Genomic DNA, 24,177 nt, shown 5'->3' on the forward strand with positions numbered 1-24,177 from the left:
TCCGTATGGGTGCTGGTTTGAGTCCTAGAGCTCTACTTCCAACTTAGCTTTCTGCTGATGGCCTAGGAGAGCAACTGAGGATGACTCAAGGTCTTGGGCACCTGTGATTTTCCCTGTGGTTGGAGATCTGAGTCCAGGTTTCCCAAAGATACCTCACCAGATATGACCCCAACCTGACTGGAGATCCAGAAGAAGCTCCTGTCTCCCACCTTTGGACTGACCCAGTTTTGGCTGATAAAACCATCTGGGGAGTGATCCAATGGATGGAAGATCTTTGTGTCTTAACCCCTGTCTCTGTAATGTTGACTTCAAAGTAAAATACAGTTTTCATAAAAGAAGGAGCCCACCTGTGAGATTCAAAGAACTAAACATTAACATCAGAGAACTGACTTAAATCTAAAGTTCATCCTGTAAATTGAAGCTTTTATGTTAATAAACAATTGGCACAAAGTTTTGATCTTTTCTAAACAATTTAGTTATTTTTAGATGCTTGTTATGTAGACTTTTGCAGGTCTGTGGGCAGGAAGGGAAGGGATGGGGAAAAACCCTTCTATCCCTCTTGACTTGAGTTAGAGGGGAATATTGCTCTGCTCCTTGCCACAGGATCACATCAGCACCAGGACACAGATGATCCCCTGATTTTGTCCCAGGAACCCTGATGGGGGAAGAATGTCCTGAAGGTGTTAACATCAGAAGTAACAATGGGGCCCGGCGCGGTGGCCTGGCGGCTAAGGTCCTTGCCTTGAACGCCCCAGGATCCCATATGGGTGCCAGTTCTAATCCCGGCAGCTCCACTTCCCATCCAGCTCCCTGCTTGTGGCCTGGGAAAGCAATCGAGGATGGCCCAAAGATTTGGGACCCTGCACCCGCGTGGGAGACCTGGAAGAGGTTCCTGGTTCCCAGCATTGGATCAGCACAGCACCGGCTGTTGCGCTCACTTGGGGAGTGGGTCTTCGGACGGAAGATCTTCCTCTCTGTCTCTCCTCTCTGTATATCTGACTTTGTAATAAAAATAAATAAATCTTAAAAAATAAAGTAACTGCAGTTTTGATCATAATATCAAAATTATTTTCTAATTGGTATTTTTTTTTTTAAGTTTTATTTATCTCTATTGGAAAGCCAGATTTATAGAGAAAAGGAAATACAGAGGATAAGATCTTCCATCCGATGATTCAATCCCCAAGTGACTGCACCGGCTAGAGCTGAGATGATCCTAAGCCAAGAGCCAGGAGCTTCTTCCAGGTCTGGCCTGTGGGTGCAGGGTCGTAAGGCTTTGGGCCATCCTCGACTGCTTTCCCAGGCCACAGCAGGGAGCTGGATGGGAAATGGGGCAGCCAGGTTACTAACTAGGGTCCATATGGGATCCCAGCGTGTGCAAAGCAAGGGCTTCAGACCGTAGGCTATGGCGCTGGGTCCTGTCTTTTTCTTAATGTGATTAAATTGTTACAGATAATGCGAAGATGTCATGTGCTAATTAGTTAATAATAAAGACGTTGTGTGCTAAGTTAGTTTTTGTAATTTCTCGAGGAAAAACAATTTTGTGAATCTATGAGAGAGTTTCAAGTATTTGTTCATGTTCTGATTGCTTAGGAAGAACTGAGTTATGTAAGATACAAGATAATGAACACATTTTAATGCTCACCTGTAACTGTTTAAATGTGATCAACGTGTAACCCCTTCATCTTTCCAAAATTTTTGTTAGAACATGCTGATCAAATGGTGTTTAATATTTGCTATGCCACTGCTAGCCCCCAAACTCCTTTTTAATATGGCTGTTAATGTTTCCCATGAATTGCTTCTTCAATTCATCTTTGATCCTTTTTACAAAACTGATAAGTGTTATTCCCTAAGCCTGTATTTTTCTCTTCTGTACTAGTAATTTTGCCAGCTATCCATTAAATACATTGGGTAGTTTTCTTTTCACTTTTTTGCTTCTCTTTTGAGACCCAAAATCTCTTGTTTCCAGACTTACACTTTCAGTTGTCTTGCTGTTTCACAATTTTGTACATTCACTGTGCTTAAAACTGAACCTTTTTTTTTTGTTTCGTTGCCAGTTACTTTCTCAAATAGGATCCTCTCTATCTTAACCAATTTTTCTTCATATTTTCTCTACTTTTTGGCTACTAGTCACCCAAGTTAGAAACCTGAGTTGGTTCATATCCTGGCTGCTCCACTTCCCATCCAATTCCCTGCTTGTGCCCTGGAAAGCAATAGAGGATGGGCAAAACTGGGGATCCTGCACCTGTGTGGGAAACTCAGAAGAAGCTCCTGGCTCCTGGCTTGAATCAGCTTAGCTGTGGCTGTTGTGGCCACCTGGAGAGTGAACCAGTGGATGGAAGATCTTTTATCTTCTTTCTGTAAATCTGACTTTCCAATAAAAATCTTAAAAAAACACACACACAGAAAAAAACCTGATTCTTTTTTTTATTATCCACTTATGATTTATAACTAGTCCTGTTGAGACTGTATCAACTATGTTTTTTTTTAAGATTTATTTATTTTCATTACAAAGTCAGATATACAGAGAGGAGGAGAGACAGAGAGGAAGATCTTCCATCCAATGATTCACTCCGCAAGTGAGCCGCAACGGGCCAGTGCTACGCCGATCCGAAGCCGGGAACCAGGAACCTCTTCCAGGTCTCCCACATGGGTGCAGAGTCCCAATGCATTGGGCCGTCCTCAACTGCTTTCCCAGGCCACAAGCAGGGAGCTGGATGGGAAGTGGAGCTGCCGGGATTAGAACTGGCACCCATATGGGATCCTGGGGCGTTCAAAGCGAGGACTTTTAGCTGCTAGGCCACAGCGATTTTTAAAATCCCTTTTGCTTTAACTGTCCCCACCCTATTGTGGAACTCATTCTGCTTGGTTTGTCTTTTAATTTTTTTTGCTCATAGAGCTCTTTTCCTTCTCTCTTTTTCTACTGTTTCCTCTGTGCTGTTCATTGTTACATGCTGAAGCCTTATTTATATTTGTAAATCAAGTTGTTGCTTCTTTAATTCTGTTTCAGTTCCCTCCTGATAGGACAGATTGATTTATCCCTGTGTCAAGCAGCTTGACTTCAACTCCCCTTTGCAATTTACTTATCATTCATGGGATAGTTTTTTCTGATCAGATTGCTTTTATCCAGCTAGCCTTGTTAGGAGCGCTACTTGTGTCCTCCCTGTGTGGTGATAAAATCATTGACTAAGATCTGGCTATAGTTCTTTTAACTGAGCATAATGATTTCCAGTTGGGACCATTTTGCTTCAAATGGTAGAATTTCATTCCTTTAAGTGGGTGTGTTATATTCCGTGGAGTAGGTATACCAGTTTTTTTTTTAACTTCTTTTTTCTATTATTATCATTTTATGATATAGTTTTGCAGGCCCTCGGATTTCCTTTAATCCTTCCCCAAACCCCCTCTCCCCCACGGAGTTCCTCTGTATTATTACCATAGAATAGTTCTTCTTCAACAGTCGTATGCCGATTATTGTGGGCATGGGCAGAGAGTCCAGCATCCTATTGTCAAGATATAGTTAACAATTTCATTGGGAGTCCATCTTTGATCTGGAGGTAGAAATGCATACTGCATTGTATTCTCACATCTGGATATATTTGTTTTCATTACACAGTTACTATACATCCCCTTAAATGAAAAGCCATAATGCAAAATCAACAACAGGAAGAAAAACAGAAATTTACAATGCCATGAAGTTAAATAACATGCTGCTGGATATGATAGTCTGTTATACAGTTACTGTACATCCCCTTAAATGAAAAACTGATTGACTAATGTGCTACTGACTGACTAATGTGTCATTGAAGAAATGAAAAAGAAAATCAAGAACCTCCTTGAAGAAAATGATGCTACTGTATGATTTATGAGTCAGTGAAGAATTTAATGAGGAAGAAAGTGTTTTTGAAGAGATGAAACTTAAAAAAAAATGCATGAGATAGAGTTTCAGCTGATCTTTGTGGTGAAATGTGCCTTTTGTAGGCAACAAATAGATGGGTTTTGTTTCTTAAATCCAGTACACTAATCTATGACGTTTGATTGAAGAGTTTAAGCCACTTACATTGATATGAATGGGTGATGATTTGGTCCTGTCATTTTAGCAATGGATTGTTCATTGATTTAGTTTTCTGTCGTTATGTTATTGGAATGTTCTTCACATTTGCCTTTGGTTTTGGTGGGTGCTGTTCCTGTTCTCTGTCAAGAGAACATCTTTAAGTATCCTTTGTAGGGCAGTTTTGAAAGAAGCATATCCTTTTAACTTTTCAAAGACAAAGGAAAGCTTTGTTGGGGACGTTATCTTGGGCCAACAATTTTTTGATTTTAGATTCTGAAATATGTCACTCTATTCTCTTCTGGCCTGTGGAGTTTCCTGTGAATTTAATTGCATTCCTTTATATGTCAATTGATTTTTTTTTTTTTCATGTGCACATTTAAGGATTTTTTCCTTATGTTCAATTGAAGAGAGCTTGATTATCATTTGTTGTGGTGAAGATCGTTTTTGTTCAAGCCTGTTGGGAGTTCTGTGCCCCTCCTGGATGTTGTTTCCTAATTCTTTTTCTAGATTCGAAAAATTTTCCTTTAATATTTTGTTAAATTCATTTTTAAATCCAGCTTAGTGTCTTTCAATTTTTGAATACTTTTTTTAGCTTGACCCAGCTCTGCTTCCAGCTTGTTGTTTCCCCCTGCTGACAGGAAATATTCTTACAATTCTGAGTTTCTTTCTTCTGTTTCATTCATTCTGTTTTGGAGACTCTCCACTGTACTTTTAATTTGCTCCACTCTAGTCTTCATTTCTGATATATCAGTTTTCATTTGATTCATTTCATGTGACATATTCCTTAAATTACTTCAACTCCTGCATTACGTGCTTCTTGTTGAAAAGAAGTTTTATAAGAAGCGTTTTGAGTTTTGTAGCCCCAATTTTCTCGATGTCTTCCTCAGTGAACTCTGAGGTTAGCAAAGGTCTTTGCTCCTTTGCAGGGGAGTCTTCAGTAATATTCATTGTGCCTTTGTCTCTTCTTTTACTCTTGGTCATTGTACTTCTAGTTATCAGTCTTCTCCTTGGGGCATGTTTCTAAGCTGTGTCACCCACAGGTCTACAGTTTGATTTTACTTATTTCAGTTGGTACATGGCTCTTTGTTTGCAGTCACTTGTGCCACTCCCTCCAGCGAGTTCCAGGTCTGAGTTCTTATGTTAGATTTCCACCATGGTCTCTGTAGCCCCAGCTCCTGGCTCACCACTCTCCACCTCCTGTCATACCAAGCAGGGAGCTGTATGGGAAGCGGGTCCTGCCGGGACATGAACCGGCACCCATAAAGGGTCCTGGAATTAACATGCAAGGCAGGGACTTTAGCCACTGGGCTACTGCATCTGGCCCAGGGATCACTTTTGTAATCTGCCTGTGGTCTGGTGTCTGCAAACTCTACTTCCTGTGTTTTATCTGACTTTTAGTTGTTTAAGGTAGGAAAATAAATCGTTTTTGTTACACTGTAATGACCGAAAGTGGGAGTCCTTTTCCACTTATTTTTAGCTCATTCTCTTGAACAAGAGTCTGCAGGCTTTAACTTGCAGGCCAGATTCTGTCTGTGATCTCCTTCTGTTTTGTCCACAAGCTAAGAATGGTTTTTGCATTTTATGGAGCTTCTAGACCAAAATGCTACAGTGATGACAGGTAACCTACAATACCTGAAGTATTTATTATCTGGTGTTGCATAGAGAAAAATGGGTCAATCCCTGCTTTAAAAGATTTGTTAGTATGGATTTGTGAAAGCAACCTTCTGTGAGTTGGTCTTGTGTGCTGGTAACTTTTTATAGGCATGCCTTATTTCTACTGTGCTTCAAGGTACTGCGGTTTTTTTTTTTTTCTTGTTTTACAAATTAAAGGTTTGTGGCAATCCTGAATCAGACAGTCCAAAAAGTGCCATTCTTCCAGTAGCATATGCTCACTTTGGAAGTTGTGTCACATTTTGGCAATTCTTAGGATAGCTCAATATTTTTCATCATTATCTGTTATGGGGAGCTATGATCATTGACCACTGAATGCTAGGTCTATTGTAATTACTTAGGGGATGCATGAGCATGCCCATGTTGATAGGGCAGACTTCATAAGCATCCTGCTTAGTCTGAATTTTCTGCTCGCTGGTTCTTGCCTTATCTCACTGCCTTACGGGCCTGAAAGTTCACTGAGGCACAGTATTATTGCAGTCAGGTCATGGATTGTTGAAGTAAAGGCATAGTTCCATGTCTCACATTTAAAAATAAAAAAAAAACTAGAAATGATTGAGCTTTGGAAGGAACGTAAGATGGACTGAAAGGCAGATCTGTTGTTTCAAACAGTTAATCGACTTTTTAAGAAGGAAAGGGAAAGTTCTTTCAGGAAAGGAAATTAAAAATATGCCACCAATAACAGGATTGTTTATTGTTAACTGTTTTGATAGGAAAACAACTTTTAAATTAATTTTTGTCAATATGTAGAAAATTTTGATAGTCTAGATAGCAGATCAACTCAACAACAATAACATCCTCTTAAGCCAAAGACTCTTCCTGAGAAAAGCAATAGCTTTTTAATTCTTCGAAGACTCAGGTAAGGAAGGTGTAGAAGAAAAATATGTAGCTGGCAGAGCTCAGTTCTTGTGGTTTATGGAAAGAACTTGTCTGTAATATGAAAATACAAGTGAAGTAACAAATGCTGATGTGAAGACTAGAGCAAGTTATTCAGACTTCAAGCTAAAATAACTGGTGAAAGTAGTGACGGTAACCCAGAGATTTTCAGTATAGATGAAATAGTCATTGAGACGATGATGCTATCTAAGATTCACAGTTTGAGCAGAAATGTTCATGCTTAGCAATAAAACTTCAGAAATAGACCAGTACCTGATAGGGGCTAATATAGTTAGTGATTTTAAGTTTATCCTAATGTTTGTTTATAATTCCAGCAATTCTAGGATCCTTAACAGTTATACCAGGGGCTGCTGTTTGGCTCAGTTGCCTAATTCTCAGCGGGTAAGTGCTGGCATCCCATGTGGGCACTGATTCATGTCCTGACTGCCCTGCTTTGATCCAGCTCCCTGCTTATGGCCTGAGAAGAATTCAAAATATCAGAATTATCAGGAGTTTGAAAGAAATTGATGTCAGCACTCAAGGATGACTTTTTAGTGATTGAAACCCTCACTGTTGAAACGTGGTGGACATACTAAGAATCTAGCATTAGAAGTAAACCCTTCACGTAACCGAATAGCAGCAATTTTATGATTAACCTTTAACAAATGAGAAAAGAAATTGGTCGGTTGTACAATTTTCACAGAAAAGCAAAGAAAGTGCTTTGTTTCTATTTATTTATTTATTTATTTACCCATGAAAAGAGATAACAGAGGTACTTTCATCTGCTAACTCACTCCCAAATATCTGCAGTAAGCAGGGTTGGGCCAGGTGAGAGCAGGGAGGTGGGAACTCTCTCCTACACTGATGTCAGGGACCCACATGCTCCCATCACTGCTGCCTTCCAGAGTGCCCCTGGGCACGAGCGCGGCATCCAACCAGGCACTCTGATAAAGACATGTGGCCATCTAACCAGGCACTCTGGTAAAGACATGTGGGCATCCAACCAGGCACTCTGATAAAGAAATGTGGGCATCCTAAGTGGCAGCTGACCGTTTGTGCCGACTGCCTGCCTTAGAAAGTAGTTTCTTGACATGGAGTCCACTGGTGAAGCTGTCAGGAGCACTCTTGACACAAAGAAAATATCTAGAATATTATATGAATAGTTAATAAAACTGCAGTAGGGGATTTGATAGGATTGACTCCAATTTGGAAAGAAAAATTTTAATAAGATTTATTTATTTTCAAAGATTTATTTAATTTTTTTAATTGGAAAGTCAGATATACAGAGAGGAGGAGAGATAGAGGGGAAAATCTTCCATCTGTTGATTCACTCCTCAAGTGGCTGCAGTGGCTGGAGCTGAGCCGATCTGAAGCCAGAAGCCTGGAGTCACTTTCTGGTCTCTCATGTGGTTGTTGGGTCGCAAGGCTTTGAGCAGTCCTCAGCTGTTTTCCCAGGCCACCAGGAAGGAGTTGGATGGAAAGTAGGGCCTGCAGGATACAAACTGGGATCCCTGCGTGTTCATGCTGAGGATTGTAGCCACTAGGCTACCATGCTGGGTCCCAAAAGATTTATCTTTTAAAGATTGGTTTATTTATTTTTAATTGGAAAGGCAGATATACAGAGGAGGAGAGAAAGAGAGGAAGATCTTCCGTCTGATGATTCACTCCCCAAGCGGCCACAATGGATGGAGCTAAACCAATCTGAAGCCCGGAGCCAGGAGCTCTTCTGGGTCTTCCACGCGGGTGCAGGGTCCTAAGGCATTGAGCCGTCCTCGACTGCTTTCCCAGGCCACAAGCAGGGAGCTGGATGGGAAGTGGAGCTGTTGGGATATGAACCGGTGCCCATATGGGATCCCGGGGTGTTCAAGGCGAGGACTTTAGCCGCTAGGCCACTGCGCCGGGCCCCCAAAATAAATAAATCTTAAATAAATAAAAAAATGTGAAAGGGAGACTTTTTCAGCTATTTAAAAAATATGTTTAAATTTTATTTTAAAGTTGTTTTTTTTTAAAGATTTATTTTTTTATTACAAAGTCAGATATACAGAGAGGAGGAGAGACAGAGAGGAAGATTTTCCGTCCAATGTTTCACTCCCCAAGTGAGCCGCAACGGGCCGGTGCGCGCCAATCTGATGCTGGGAACCAGGAACCTCCTCCACGTCTCCCACGCGGGTGCAGGGTCCCAATACATTGGTCCGTCCTCAAGTGCTTTCCCGGCCACAAGCAGGGAGCTGGATGGGAAGTGGAGCTGCCGGGATTAGAACCGGCGCCCATATGGGATCCCGGGGTGTGTTCAAGGCGAGGACTTTAGCCGCTAGGCCACGCCGCCGGGCCCAAAGTTTTATTTATTTTTATTGGAAATGAAATTGATTTACTGCAGGAAGAGACAGAGAGATATTTCCTCTGCTGGTCCTGTCACGTAACTTTCAAGAAGTGTCTTTCTCTCTCTTTTTTTTTTTAAAGTATTTTTATTGGACAGGCAGATATACAGAGAGAAGGAGATACAAAGATCTTCCATCTGCGAGACTGTCAGCCAGTGCACTCTGAATATGTTTCATTGCGATTGGAATGGCGAGATTGGCAGCAATCCAGAACTGATGAACTATAAAACTGAGCAGGACCCTTGGGGATCTGGGATGGGTCGGAAGTTGGGTGGGGCTTTTCCCTTTGTTACTCCCCTAACCCCAGAAACAGGGAAAAATGATAATATAAGTGTGGAAACAATGGTATTACCCACTTTCACCCTGTAGCCCTTGACCCTTTGTACCCTAATCAACTAAGTAAGATGATTAAAAATTAATAAAAAAATAAAATATAAAAAAGATCTTCCATCTGCAAAAAGTGTCTTAGAGCATGTTTTTAGTAATAGCTGAAAGTCTGTATCTTATGTTGCACAATCAATTACAAACAAACAAGATTTCTTTATTTGAAAGGCCTGGTGAGAGAATGAGAAATAACTTTTGTTGGTATTCATTTCCCAAATACCTGCAGTAAGCAGATCTGAGTCAGAAAATCCTGAAGCCAAGAATTCCACCTTAGTCTCCTATTGTGTAACAGGAGCCCAGGTACTTGGCCCATATCTCACTGATCTTCAGGCCCATTAGTTGTGAGCTGGCTTGGAAGCTAAGCGATGGGGAGTTGAATGAACCAGGTTTCAGACCTGGAAAGCCAGTGTCACAAGGTGTGGTTTAACCTGCCAGGCCACAATGTAAGCCCCTCTTGATAAATTTAAACTAGTTTATGTTTATTCAGCTATTTATTAAAATATGTTATATGATTTTTTTGATGATTTATTTATTTGATTATCCCACCTGACGATTTACGTATTTGAAAGGGAGAGTTAGAGACATCTGCTGGTTCACTCTCCACATGACTGCAATTCCTGCCAAAGCCAGGGACCTAGATCTCCAGGATTTGGGACCATCTGTTTTCCCAGGTGCCTTAGCAGAGAGCTGGATCAGAAGTGGAGCAGCAAACTCCAATTGGCATTCATGGCATGCCAGAATCATAGGTGGTATGGTGTATTAACCAGTCATGTCACAATGCATGCCTCTAGGATGTAAATGTAACACTGACGTGATATATTTTTTGAAAATGTAATAGTGCATAAAGCATAAGCTTTAATGCTAGCTCCTTAGAAAATTATAATTAAAATCCTAATTAATCATAAAAAATCATAATTGGCGCCTGTCATGATCAGTGATCAGTCATATCACTTCTTGCAGTGTCTGTGGACATTGTTCACCAAGCACGTGTTACTCAGTTCTTACAGCAACCGTGAAGTGTATTGTCATACTGCTTTCTCTTCTGCCAAATGCATGTGAGCTTTCACAAACTATTCTAAAAGTTGAGAATTAGCCAACAGAGATGTAAGTACAGAAATTTAGAATTGATAACTGATAATGGAAGAATTGATAAATAAAATAAGAAAAAACTTGAAAATCAGCCAGTTAAGTGAAAATAGGGCAAAAAGTAGGGCAGCAGGTAGCTATGTTGTGAACTGTCTTAATAAATTTAATAAATATAAAAATGCTACTTCAGTATGACTTAATTTGTAGTATGTCAGGAGCAGATCCCTTTCAGTTTGACTAACAGCCTAAAGCAGTGAAGTTAATTTCTGGATTAAGAAAAAATAGTGATTCCTATTGCCAGCCAAGATTGATTTCGTTACTCAGAACCACATGGGTTAACGATAAGCTTTCTGGGGAAACTGCTAGAGCAGATAGAATTATTGCTGTGAACTTTGCATCCAGATATGCCTGGTAGTTAGGTTGCAAGTTGATCAAATCTGTCTCAGAAATGCGTCTGAGGCCTACTCTTAGAAACTCAGGGTTCTTAATTTATTTTTTTTATAAATCTTATTATAAATCTTAATTTATTGAGTAGTTAGATATACAGAGAGGAGGAGAGACAAAGGAAAATCTTCCATCCGTTGATTCACTCCCCAAGATGCCACAACGGCTGGAACTGAGCTGATTTGAAGCCAGGAGCCTGGATATTTTTCTGGGTCTCCTACGTGGGTACAGGGTCCCAAGGCTTTGGGCAGTCATCAGCTGCTTTTCTGGGCCCCAAACAGGGAGCTGCATTAGAAGCGGAGCAGCCAGAATTAGAATTGGCACCCATATGGGATTACCATTCAAGGTGAGGACTTTAGCTGCTAGGCTACCTTACTGGACCCATATTGTATATATTTTTGAGATTGATTTATTTTTCTTGGAAAGGCAGTTAAGATTTACGGAGAGAAGGAGAGAAAGAAGACCTTCCATCCATGGGTTCACTCCCCCAATGGCCGCTATGACCAGAGCTGAGCCAATCTGATGCCAGGAGCTTCTTATGGGTCTCCCAGGCAGGTATAGGTTTCCAAGGCTTTGAGTCATCCTTGACTGCTTTCCCAGGCCACAAGCAGGGAGCTAGTCAGAGTTGTATGTGTGATCCCTCCAGCAATGCAAGGAACACAAAATTCTCTCTGGACTCATGTGGTAATGTTCTGTAGGAAACACTTTGTTTCTTCATCCTGGCAGTTGGGCTCTAAACTCTTGGGATCTTCATAGTGATATGTCTTTTGAAAGCCAAATAAGTTACAAGTATCTGGGAGCAATTAGATAGTTTTTGGGTGGAGATTGGTCACTGTAAAAACCAAGGTCCAATCGTCGTTGTCGTTGTTGTCGTCATCATCACCGGGGTCATTATTTAATCAACAGTTCTCTTTTTTCTTTTTTTTTAAGATTTATTTATTTTTATTACAAAGTCAGATATACAGAGAGGAGGAGAGACAGAGAGGAAGATTTTCCGTCCAATGGTTCACTCCCCAAGTGAGCCACAACGGCCAGTTCACCGATCTGAAGCCGGGAACAGGGAACCTCTTCCGGGTCTCCCACGTGGGTGCAGGGTCCCAAGGTTTTGGGCCGTCCTCGAGTGCTTTCCCAGGCCACAAGCAGGGAGCTGGATGGGAAGTGGAGCTGCCGGGATTAGAACCGGCGCCCGTGTGGGATCCTGGCGTGTTCAGGTCGAGGACTTTAGCCGCTAGGCCACAGTGCCGGGCCCAACAGTTCTCGTCTACTGAAGCTTCTGTAAAAATCCAACTTAGTGCTGGCATTGTGATATAACAGATTAAGCTGACACTTTAGATGCCAGGATCCCATATTGGCGCTGGTTTAGTCTTGGTTGTTTCACTTCCAATCCAAATCTGATTGATATTCTTACTAATGTGCCTGGTAAAACAGCAGAAAATGTCCATGCGCTTGAGTCCCTGCAAGTCCCAAGAGATACACATGGAGCTGCCGGATCCTGGCATCGGGCCTGATCCAGCCCTGACTATTGCAACAATTGAGGGAGTGAACCAGTGGAAAGAAGATCTTTGCCTCACTCTCTGATTTTGCCTTTCACGTAGATTTGCCAAATACTTAACCTGGCACGCAGAGTAGGTCAGCCAAATAATTATCAACTTTTTTTTTTTAAGATTTATTTATTTTTATTGAAAAGTCAGATAAGAAGATCTTCTGTCCGATGATTCACTCCCCAAGTGACTACAGTGGCCGGAACTTCCTCTGGGTCTGCCATGTGGGTTCCCAAGGCTTTGGGCTGTTCTCGACTGCTTTCCCAGGCCACAGGGAAGGAGCTGGATGGGAAGCAGAGCTGCTGGGGTTAGAACCGGCGTCCATATGGGATCCTGGTACGTGCAAGGCAAGGTTATCCGCTAGGCCAACCTACTGGGCTCTTACTCACCTTTTAGTGTAGGCATCTTGTGTGGGTGTTGGTTTGTGTTCTGGTAGCTCACCTTCCCACCAGCTCTCTGCTATGGCTTGGAATGCAGCAGTTGATGGTCCAAGTCATTGGGACCCTGTACCCACATGGGAGACCCAGAGGCTTTCCAATGGAAAAAAAAATCTTTTAAAACGCACACACACACGCACGCACACACACACACACACACACACACACACACACAATGAGAGGACTCATAGAGCTTCCAGTCTGGTGAACACATGGGTGTGTTCAGAAGGTGAATGTCCAGGGAAGACACAGAAGCTCCCTTCTCTCGCCTTCTCTTCCTGTGTGTTCTTTGGCTGTGTCCTTTGTAATCTCCCTCCCTCTTTTTTCCTTTTTTAAAGATTTTAGTTTTATTTGAAAGGCAGAATTACAGAAAGAAGAGCCAGAAGTTGGAAAATCCTCCACCTTCTGGTTCACTCCCCAAATGGTCCCAATAGCCTTGGACTCCACTGATCTGAAGGTAGGAGCCAGGAGCTTCTTCTGGGTCTGCTACATGGCTGCAGAGGTACAAGGACTTGAGCCATTCTCCACTGCTTTCCCAGGCCATATATGGTAGCTGGTCAGATGTGGAGTAGTTGACACACGAATTGGAGTCCATATAAAATTCTGGCACTACAGGCGAAAGCTTAACCTACTGAGCCGGGTTCTGGGTCTGGCTCTAAAATGTTCCCTCTCTTTTAAAAATACGTTTTTATTAATTTTTTGTCATAAAGTCAGATATACAGAGAGAAGGAGAGACAGAGAGGAAGATCTTCCATCCACTGATCCACTCCATAAGCGGCCACAACGGCTGGTGCTACGCTAATCCAAAACCAGGAACTTCTTTCTGGTTCTCAGGGTCCCAAGGCTTTGGGCCATCCTCAGCTACTTTCCTAGGCCACAAGCAGAGAGCTGGATGGGAAGTGGAGCTACCGGAATACGAACCAGAGCCCATATGGGATCCCTGTGCATTCAAGGCAAGGACTTTAGCCGGTAGGCCACTGCGCCAGGCCCTCATATAAACATTTTCCATGGATTTTTTTTTTTTTGAATACCACTGATACTCACAGCTTTAAAAAATTTTGTACTAAGTAAACATTTTAAAATTTGTTTCTTTCTCCACCCCCTGCCCAGCCCTCAGACTTTTTGAAGTCCTTTGTGTTTGGGAATAAAATGTAGGATTGTGGGGCTAGCCCTATGAAGTGGTAGACCATGCCCTTGCCTGCAGTACAATTGAGTGCAGGTTCGCATCTCAGCTGTTCCACTCTGATCCAGCTTCTCATGGCCTGGGAAAGCAGGGAAAGATGGCTTGGGGTTCTTGGGCTGCTGCACCTACTTGGGAGACATAGGACAATCTCCTGGCTTCTGATCGGCTGTGCTGTGGCTGATACGGACATTTGGGGAGTGAACCAGCGGATGGAAGATGTCTCTATTTTGTAACTACTTTTCAAGTAAAAATAGAATAAATCTTTTTTTTTTTTTTTTAAGAAAGGTTGCTATCATGGATATGTACACACATTAGCCAAGGTAGCTTCTATTATGTTCATGGAACAAAGGGAAGGTTTAGGGTTTTATTAGGACAGAAGGTACACAAATTGTTTGGGGCTGGCAAGCTGTCACTGGCAAGCTGCACTTGTTGCTGGGTAAAGCTAGCGTTAAGGTCATAGCTGGCAGTTCCATTGACAATTGCTAAGAAGAAGAAATGCAGCGTTAAAGATAAGACAAGCAGTTTTGCTAAGTTGCTTTATTGGGGAAATTCTTGGAACAATTATTGTGTCCTGAATATTTTCTCCCTATGGCCTCTCAACTCTATTTTAGATAGATATTTTAAAAATGTTTTATTTGTATGCTCATTTTCCACAAAACTGAGTTTGGTATCTGCTGTAGATTTGTTTGGCTGGTGTGTAGACAAATTGCCCCACACATCTTTTTTTTTTTTAAACATTAAATTTCTTTTTGTTTCTCTATTTTTTTTATTATTATTAATTACATTGCATTATGTGACACAGTTTTATAGGTATTGGGATTCCCCAAACCCTTCCCCCATGGTGGGTTCCTCCACCTTGTTGCATTACCACAGTTCAAGTTCACATGAGATTCTTTCATTTCAAGCATATACCAAGTCCAGCATCTTATTGTCCAGAGAAGTTCAACGGCTTGTTGGGGAGACCATCTCTGGTCTGAAAGTAGAGCTGGCAGAGTGTCATCCCGATCAATTAAAAGCCCCAACATAACATCAGTAACAATTTATAACGTTATGGAATTAATTGACATAGTGTAGAGTAACCAACATGTTGGAAAAAAAAATGCAAGTTCTTAAGCATATCTTGCGACTCCTTCATTGACATTTCAATTTTAGTTTATATACCACTGGGTTCTATACACCTTAAAATGGCTATAGATTGCTCTTCAGCTGTCTCGTGTCTATTTTCATTATAGTATTTAGCATTTTATAGCATTGAAGCATAATTTTGCTGAACCCGGCTTCTTTTTCTCGGGTAGTCTAGACTGGCTTATAACTCTAAGAGGATATATGTCAACAGTTTAGGTGCAGAACAGTTTTAGGAGGGGTGTGCAGAGAAATCCTCAGTACCCTAGTGAGGAGTAACTAATCTTTGTGTCCTACCTAGTAAGGTATATGTGGATCCACGCTGATCGTTTCCTGTGTGGTTATTCTGTAATGGGGCGGGAGAGCAGAGAAATCTTCTATCTCCCTAGAATGTGTAAGCAAGACATGAAATATAACCTACCAGGATCATAACTGGTAACTCGTAGACAACAGACTCGGATCAACATTAGACAGTAGTTAAACTACAAAGACATATAGGGGGAATTAAAAGCGATCCTGACAACCTCTTAACAGGAGGTCATGTGTACAGAGCAGGCGGGGACCCCAGAGTGGAGCAGGGGGACAAGAGGAGGCTTGTATCCCAACCCTAAAGACTCCCGGATTCTCACCAAGGACTACCAGTGCGAGCACCAAGGACTACATCCCAACTGCCAAGGAGACCACGGGGAATTGGAATGCCTTCAGAGGCCAAGAGCTCTGAGCCCCACACATCTTGTCGCAGAAGTATGTTATAACAGTGTCGTCAGAGAAAAATAGCCCTTCTGCCCACCTCCCCCGCAACTTAGAATTTTTTTTTAAAGATTTATTTATTTTTATTACAAAATCAGATATATAGAGAGGAGGAGAGACAGAGAGGAAGATTTTCCGTCCAGTGGTTCACTCCCCAAATGAGCCGCAACGGCCAGTGCTGTGCCGATCCAGAAGCCAGGAGCCAGGAACTTCCTCCAGGTCTCAAAGCATTGGGTGCAGAATTTCAAAGCATTGGGCCGTCCTCGACTGCCTTCCCAGGCCACAAGCAGGGAGCTGGATGGGAAGTGGAGCTGTCGGGATTAGAACGGGCGCCCACATGGGATCTTGGCATGTTCAGGGCGAGGACTTTAGCCGCTAGGCCACGGCGCTGGGCCCAAATTCCAGCTCCCTGCTTGTGGCCTGGGAAAGCAGTAGAGGACGGCCCAATGCATTGGGACACTGCACCCACGTGGGAGACCCGGAAGAGGTTCCAGGTTCCCGGCTTCGGATCGCCGTTGTGGCTCACTGGGGGAGTGAATCGTCGGACAGAAGATCTTCCTCTCTGTCTCTCCTCCTCTCTGTATATCTGGCTGTAATAAAAATGAATAAATCTTAAAAAAAAAAAGTGTGGAATTTCTAATCTTTTGCATAATCTTGATTTTATTTAGGTTCTACTGAAAGAAACTTGATTGTTCCGTTATTTTGTAATTCTAAAAGTCTTTGAATAAAAGTGTTTTTATTGATTTCTAAATTATCTCCAAAATGGGATTAAAATATTTTGTGTAATTTGTCAGCAGATTAATCTTTAAAAAGAGTGGAAAGTTTTGAAAAATGTATATGCTTGTTTGATTCCTTGTAACAGTCCCAAATTTGCAGAAAAGATTTTATGGCTGCTTTCAGAGGCACCTCTTCTATGGCAGTTATATGAAAGAGAGTTGTGAGTGTGTGGGATGTACGTGACATTATGGGGTATCATGACTGGCTCGGTCGTGGAGCGGGGTGCTGGTTTACTGTTGAATGAAGACCATAAGGCACTGTGCATGACGTTCCAGATGCACTGAAACTACCTGAAAGGCTGGATGAGCCGCAGAGTCACTCATCCATAGCTGAAGCGTTTACTCTGGGGATGAAGTTGTCGTAGGAATGTGAAAGCAGAAGAAGCTGAAGAAGACTGAGGCTGGCTATGGAGGAGTATGTGCTCAGAAGAGTGGATGTTTTTTCTCAGGAGACTCAGCTCTATGTCCCCTTAGCTGTCAGTGTGTCTGTTTTTTCATCTGACATACATGTTAGCAGGACCTACTTCATGACATTTTGAAGAGAATAAAAACTTCATAAAGTACTTGAGGGAAAAAAAGCCAGACACAGAGTGAGTTCCATGCTATATGTTAACAGCTGCTGCAATTCTTATAGTGGGATCTGTTGCCTTGTATCGCCTGGAGCATTCTGGAACCTGGGATAGATATTTGACCTGGTGGTTCAAGATGCCTATGTCCTGTATTGGGTCTTGGACTGTTTGGAGTGGTGGGCGCATTCAGAAGTTGGGAAGTAGGTGGGACTGAGGCGGCTTTCTGATACATTACTATTCTGCTTGTCTGTAATGTATATGCCAGACATCTATCAGTCACTTAGCAGCAGGCTAGCTTGTCAGATTGCAGTGTTTCTGTTCAGTAGGCCATTGTAGTTTCTGTGCCCAGTGCCTTTGTTACTCACCTCATTACATCTCATGATCTGGACAGTATTTCGCTTCACATCATCACAAGAGAAAGGGTGAGTAAGATGTTTAGGAGAGACATAAGCCACATTTTCATACTATCTGTTATAAGTTGTGGTTGTTCTTTTTTACTACTATTACTTATTGTTGGTAATTTCTTGCTTTGTGTAGTTTATAAATAAAACTTTATGTATGTAAGTACAGGAAAATCACAAAGTGTATATAGGAATCAGCACTGCCTATGGTTTTAGGCACCTGGTGTGTATCTTGAAACATAGCCCTCAGATGAGAGAGGACGGTATTCATGCGTGTGCAGCCATCATCCGAGCCCATTTTAGAGCATTCTCCTTACAGAGAAGCCCCATAGTCCTTAGTAATTAATCCCTGCTGCACCCCCTGCTCTAGCATTAGCTACCAGCTAGTCTTTTTATTCCCTATGGTTGTGAGATGTAAGCCAAGGCTTAACTAAAAGAATTGACATATTGTTGTATGGTTTTAAACAAATGCATAGATTATTTGGAGATTAAGAGGTGATGCTTTAATCTTTAAAACATCCATTCTATTGACATACAGTAGCACATATTTGTGGGGTACCAGTTTATGATCAACTTTGGGTAACTGATATTGGTTTTTGTTTGTATTTGGAAAGAGCAGAAAAGGAGAGGTAGGAAAATTAGAGTTTGGTTCTGAAATTGTGGAGAATTAAATTTAATTCTGCTATTTTTGCCATTTGAAAGAGTCTTTTTGAGTTTCAGTGCTTAATATTTTTACTAACGCCTTCATTTCTTCAGGGCAATAATTAGCTATTTCTTGTACCAGTATAATTTTATTTTAAAAATTTGCTAGAGAGGTGGAGAAAGAGTGCAGGCTGTTGCTTTATTCTCCACATGTTTAGAACAGCAGGCCTGAGCTGGGTTGAAACCAGTGGCTACAGTTGGGAAATCGAGTTCAAGCTCACTCTGCCCAGCTGGTGCCAGGAACCCAATTAGTTGACCCTCGCCACTGCCGCCCAAGTTGTGCATTAGCAGGTGATTGGTCAGGACCCAGTGCCTGGTATGTAGCTCAGGTACTGTGTTAGGAGATACAAGCATCTTAACCGTGAAGCCAAATGCCTGCCCCTTATTTCCCTGCCCCCTCCCCCCAACCCCAGTGTAATTATAGTTACAGTATTTTATTTTTATCTTGTTACATATTTTTATGAGAAACTATGAGTAATATATATAAAATTATTTGAGAATGTGGAAGTCATTGATGTTTTATGTCTACTTTTAGATATGTGTAAGCTGTCTGATTCTCTTTTTTTTAAAGGTTTATTTATTTTATTTAATTTATTATTACTATTTTTTAAAGATTTATTCATCTTATTACAGCCAGATATACAGAGAGGAGGAGAGACAGAGAGGAAGATCTTCCGTCCGATGATTCACTCCCCAAGTGAGCGCAACGGTCCAATGCGCGCCGATCCGAAGCCGGGAACCTGGAGCCTCTTCCTGGTCTCCCACGCGGGTGCAGTGTCCCAAAGCATTGGGCCGTCCTCGACTGCTTTCCCAGGCCACAAGCAGGGAGCTGGATGGGAAGTGGAGCTGTCGGGATTAGAACTGGCGCCCATATGGGATCCCGGGGCTTTCAAGGCGAGGACTTTAGCTGCTAGGCCATGCCGCCGGGCCCCTATCTTTTCCAAAATCTTGCCCTTTTGTTTTTTATAAAATCAAGAGTTTTGTCATTAGCCTACCTGATGATATTTTTATTTTGATGGTTCTTTTCTTGTTTTCAAATACCTTACATCTTCTCATGGTCACATCTGCTTATATTTTAGGGCATCTGTAACCTCTCAGATACAATTTGGAATACTTATTTTATTATTATTATTTTTCTAAGATTTACTTATTTTTACTGAAAGGCAAATTTACAGAGAGAAGTAGAGACAGCTATTCCATCCGCTGGTTCACTCGCCAAGTGGCCGCAGTGGCCAGAGCTGAGCCGATCTGAAGCCAGGAGCTTCTTTTGGGTCTCCCACAGGGGTGTAGGGTCCCAAGGCTTTGGGCAGTCGTCTACTGCTTTCCCAGGCTGCAAGCAGGGAGCAGGATGGGAAGTAGAGCGCCTGGCCCATATGTGATCCTGGCGCCTGCAGGGCGAGGATTTAGCTACTGGGTTCTCAGTCCATGCTCTTCCTTCTGTTTTTTTGAGACAGAGAGACAGATAAACACACACACACACACGGAGGATTCTCACCCACTGACTCATTCCCCAGATACTTGCAACTACTGAGGATGGGCTAACTGAAGCTGAAAGCCGGGAACTTAGTCCGTGGCACCTGTAGGATTGACAAAAGCCATAACCTGCTGCTTCCGAGGGTCAGCACCAGTAGAAAGCCAAGAAAGGGGGGGCCTGAGCCAGGAACTGAACAAATTGTTCATTTGTATGATTTATATCCAAAACTACAGTTCTTGGGGGGAAACAGTGAGGGATAAATACACTATTAATAATACTTTTCTCTTTCTGTTTCTTTCAGTTTGAACAGAAAAGTGGTGCAGTTTTTGATGAGGTTGTAGAGAACTGTAAGTACCATTTGAGAAAAAAGTCATGTTTTTAGATGAATAAGTGTAAGTCTAAATAAAACATTTAGCTATTTGTGTTATATGCTATTTCAGTCAGATTTAATTCTAATCTCATCACACCATGTAAGTACTTTTAGCAAGTTAAGCTGAACTATAAGAGTTTTACACTTCTTCAGTAAATGTTTTTATTTAACAGTTATTATTCATGTTGAGATATTGCTGCACCATTTGTCAGTGTAAATCATTCAGAGATTATATTTAACTACTTTTTTTAAAAGTTTCTTTTGTTTGCAGGACCTCTTTTCCTGTGGAAGAATTTTTTAAAATTTGGTTATAAAAGTAATACATTGAATTTTGCAATTTTGAAATGAATACAGTAGAAAGTAAAAGCCTTTGTTATTATAAATCTCCAAAGATAACCAGTTTGAAAAGTTTAATATATATCTTTCCAGACTTTTTTCTGTGCATGTGTATTCACATCTGAATATGTTGATGCGTATTGAGGAATGTGTAGGCATTTATAGGAATGCTGTTGTTGTTTATGTTCAGCCGTGTGGCCATCATTCTATGTCAATGACTATAGGCCAGTTACCTCCTTGTTAATGAGTGCTTTCTTGTGTGACTCTGCTATGTAATTAACCAGCTTCCTCTTTTATACATCTGTAAATAACTATTTACTATTATAAACAGTGTTGAATGTGTCTTCCTTTACTCATCTTTCTACACTTGTTGAAGTGTTTTTGTAGGACAAATTTCAAGGCTAGAATTGTTGAACCATAAAGGATATTTGTGTGCTCCTTTATGAAGGATACATTTTGTTAGCTAGAATTCGTTAAGTAAGGGGAATGTTGTGTCCTTTTAAGTGTACTGCCACAGATAGGATCTAGGAGTGCCGTCTTTCTGTTTGGAAGTAGTTTGGTAGTATTTCTGAGGTTTGACAGTTTCTTTTACTACAGCCTGAAGTCCTGTCTTTTGGTATGTAAGGAGAACTAGTTCTCCTGAACTTCAGAGGGTTTAGTTCTTGAATGTAAGTTTTATTGTGAGGGTATAACCAGACTATAGCTAGTTTATTGAGAAGAAAATTTTTAGATATATATTGAGATGTTTTGCAATATTTATGATATAGATAAAGAACAAATTTCTTCCACAATACTCAGCAAAGTTAGAATATGGGCCTAATCTTTACATTGCTCCATAATGCATTTTATGTTCTACTGAATTGTAGGTATTCTCTGTTAAATTCCAGAGTCTAGGAGAAAGACATCATTGGACCCCACTCATTGTGCCCATTCTCTTTGAGCTGGTCATTTGTGGTCATGGAAACAGGGTCAGAAAGAAAAGCACAGCTATTACAAGATATACCCCTCTGTACAGTTGTCGCAATCACCAAATCATAGTATGGATTCCCTGAAGTGTGCATATTGCTAACGAAAATTAATTAGCTTTGTAATGGAGATTTTATTCTAATGCTGTATTAGCTTTTTTTTTAAAAAAAGATTTATTTATTTTTATTACAAAGTCAGATATACAGAGAGGAGGAGAGACAGAGAAGAAGATCTTCCGTCCGATGATTCACTCCCCAAGTGATCACAACGGCCAGTACTGCGCCGATCTGAAGCCAGGAGCCAGGAACTTCCTCCAGGTCTCCCACGTGGGTGCAGTGTCCCAAGGTTTTGGGCCATCTTGACTGCTTTCCCAGGCCACAAGCAGGGAGCTGGATGGAAAGCAGGGGCGCCGGGATTAGAACCGGTGCCCGTGTGGGATCCTGGCACATACAAGGTGAGGACTTTAGCCGCTAGGCCACAGTGCTGGGCCCTTTTTTTTTTTAGCATTTATTTTATTATTATTATTAGCTTTTTTTTTTTTTAAAGATTTATTCATTTTATTACAGCCAGATATACAGAGAGGAGGAGAGACAGAGAGGAAGATCTTCCATCTGATGATTCACTCCCCAAGTGAGCCACAACAAGCTGATGCACGCCAATCCGAAGCCGGGAACCTGGAACCTGGAACCTCTTCCGGGTCTCCCACACGGGTGCAGTGTCCCAATGCATTGGGCTGTCCTCAACTGCTTTCCCAGGCCAGAAGCAGGGAGCTGGATGGGAAGTGAAGCTGTCGGGATTAGAACCGGCGCCCATATGGGATCCCGGGGCGTTTAAGGCGAGGACTTTAGCTGCTAGGCCACTGCGCCTGGCCCTATTATTATTATTATTATTTTTTAAAGATTTTTATTATTATTGGAAAGCCGGATATACAGAGAGGAGGAGAGACAGAGAGGAAGATCTTCCATCCGATGTTTCACTCCCCAAGTGAGCCGCAACGGGCCGGTACGCGCCAATCCAATGCCGGGACCAGGAACCTCTTCCGGGTCTCCCACGCGGGTGCAGGATCCCAAAGCTTTGGGCCGTCCTCGACTGCTTTCCCAGGCCACAAGCAGGGAGCTGGATGGGAAGTGGAGCTGCCGGGATTAGAATCGGCGCCCATATGGGATTCCGGGGCTTTCAAGGCGAGGACTTTAGCCGCCGGGCCCTATTATTAGCTTTTTAAAAAATTAATTTATTTGAAAGGCAGAATTACAGAGAGAAAAAGAGTGAGAGATGGAAAGATGTCTTTCATCTGGTGATTAATTCCCCAGATGGACACAATGGCAGATATTGGGCCAGGCTGGAGCAGAAGCCAGGAAGTTTCTCTGTGTGTCCCGTGTGGGTCATTTCCCACTGCTTTCCTAGAATTGGAACGGAAGCAGGCTGGGATTCAAACCAGTGTCTGATTGGGATGTTGGTGCTACAGGCACTGGGTTTACTGGCAATACCACATTGTCGGCCCTGTAGAAGTTGTGAAGGCTGCAGACAGGTATCCTGAACCTTTGAGCTGTTATACTTGGGGCTCTATACCTGCCATGTGAATTCATGTTTCTGGTTCTTAGTGAGTGCTTTTCTGTTGTACTTCAGATTTTACTAGGGTGGAGATTTACATGCAGAACCTTTTGGTCCAGATATTGAATGCAAATGGTGCAATAAATATTATTTATGCCTCCTTCCCCCAATAGTTTATCATTAAAGTGATTTTGAAAGCTCTGGAGACTCAGATATGATTAGGTAGAAGGTTAAAGCATGGGCAGGAACTGTCCTTTCTCGTGAAGAGAATTCAGGGCTGGGAACACCTGTCCAGGAGGATTGGCTGCTGCATATATGATTGTCTGAAAATCTGTGGTACCGAATATGGTCATTTCAGACCTGCTGTTTTGTTTTAGAGTCTACTTCCGGGCAAAAGACGCTGACTGTGTCTCATCCAAGTGCTTAATCATGCCTGGTGTGATGCCAGATTTAAAATGTGCTCATTGCTGAAGCCCCTTAGTTTATTAGGCTTCATGTATTTGTTGTGTAGGTCAAACTCTGCCCTCTTCATGTGTAATTGATCTGAAACTTCCAGCATAATGGCATATTTCAAAATGAGGACAAATGGAATTAAAATGTTTATTTAGGTGCAAAGAATTTTGCAATCCATGAATGAGTTTTTCATAATGTACATGTTTTATTTACTTATTTATTTATTTAAAAGATTCATTTATTATTATTTGAAAGCCTGATATACAGAGAGGAGGAGAGACAGAGAGGAAGATCTTCCATCTGATGATTCACTCCCCAAGTGAGCCGCAATGACCGGTGCTGCGCCGATCCGATGCCGGGAACCTGGAACCTCTTCCGGGTCTCCCACGCGGGTGCAGTGTCCCAAAGCTTTGGGCCGTTCTTGACTGCTGTCCCAGGCCAGAAGCAGGGAGCTGGATGGGAAGTGGAGCTGCTGGGATTAGAACCGGTGCCCATGTGGGATCCCCGGGCGTTCAAGGCGAGGACTTAAGCCGCTAGGCCACGCTACTGGGCCCCATACATGTTTTTTAAAGATATATTTATTTATGTGAAAGCAGAGTTAGACAAGGAGAGACTAAGAAAGATGTCTTCCATTTGCTGCTTCATTCCCCAGATGGCTG

At 42.0% G+C, this 24,177-nt stretch overlaps 1 protein-coding gene across 7 annotated transcripts in view; it reads left to right on the plus strand.

Annotated features, from left to right (window-relative positions):
- Positions 1 to 24,177, plus strand: part of ZMYM4 (zinc finger MYM-type containing 4) — a 142,458-nt gene that overhangs the window by 17,706 nt on the left and 100,575 nt on the right. For all 7 annotated transcript variants that reach the window (XM_036494471.2, XM_058678708.1, XM_058678712.1 and 4 more), the window contains exon 2: positions 20,144 to 20,189. In XM_036494471.2, the coding sequence (XP_036350364.2) occupies positions 20,144 to 20,189 (46 nt within the window). The remainder of the gene's footprint in view (positions 1 to 20,143; positions 20,190 to 24,177) is intronic.

This window comes from Ochotona princeps, chromosome 2 (genome assembly GCF_030435755.1).
Source record: "Ochotona princeps isolate mOchPri1 chromosome 2, mOchPri1.hap1, whole genome shotgun sequence".
In the NCBI taxonomy this organism is placed as follows: domain Eukaryota; kingdom Metazoa; phylum Chordata; class Mammalia; order Lagomorpha; family Ochotonidae; genus Ochotona; species Ochotona princeps.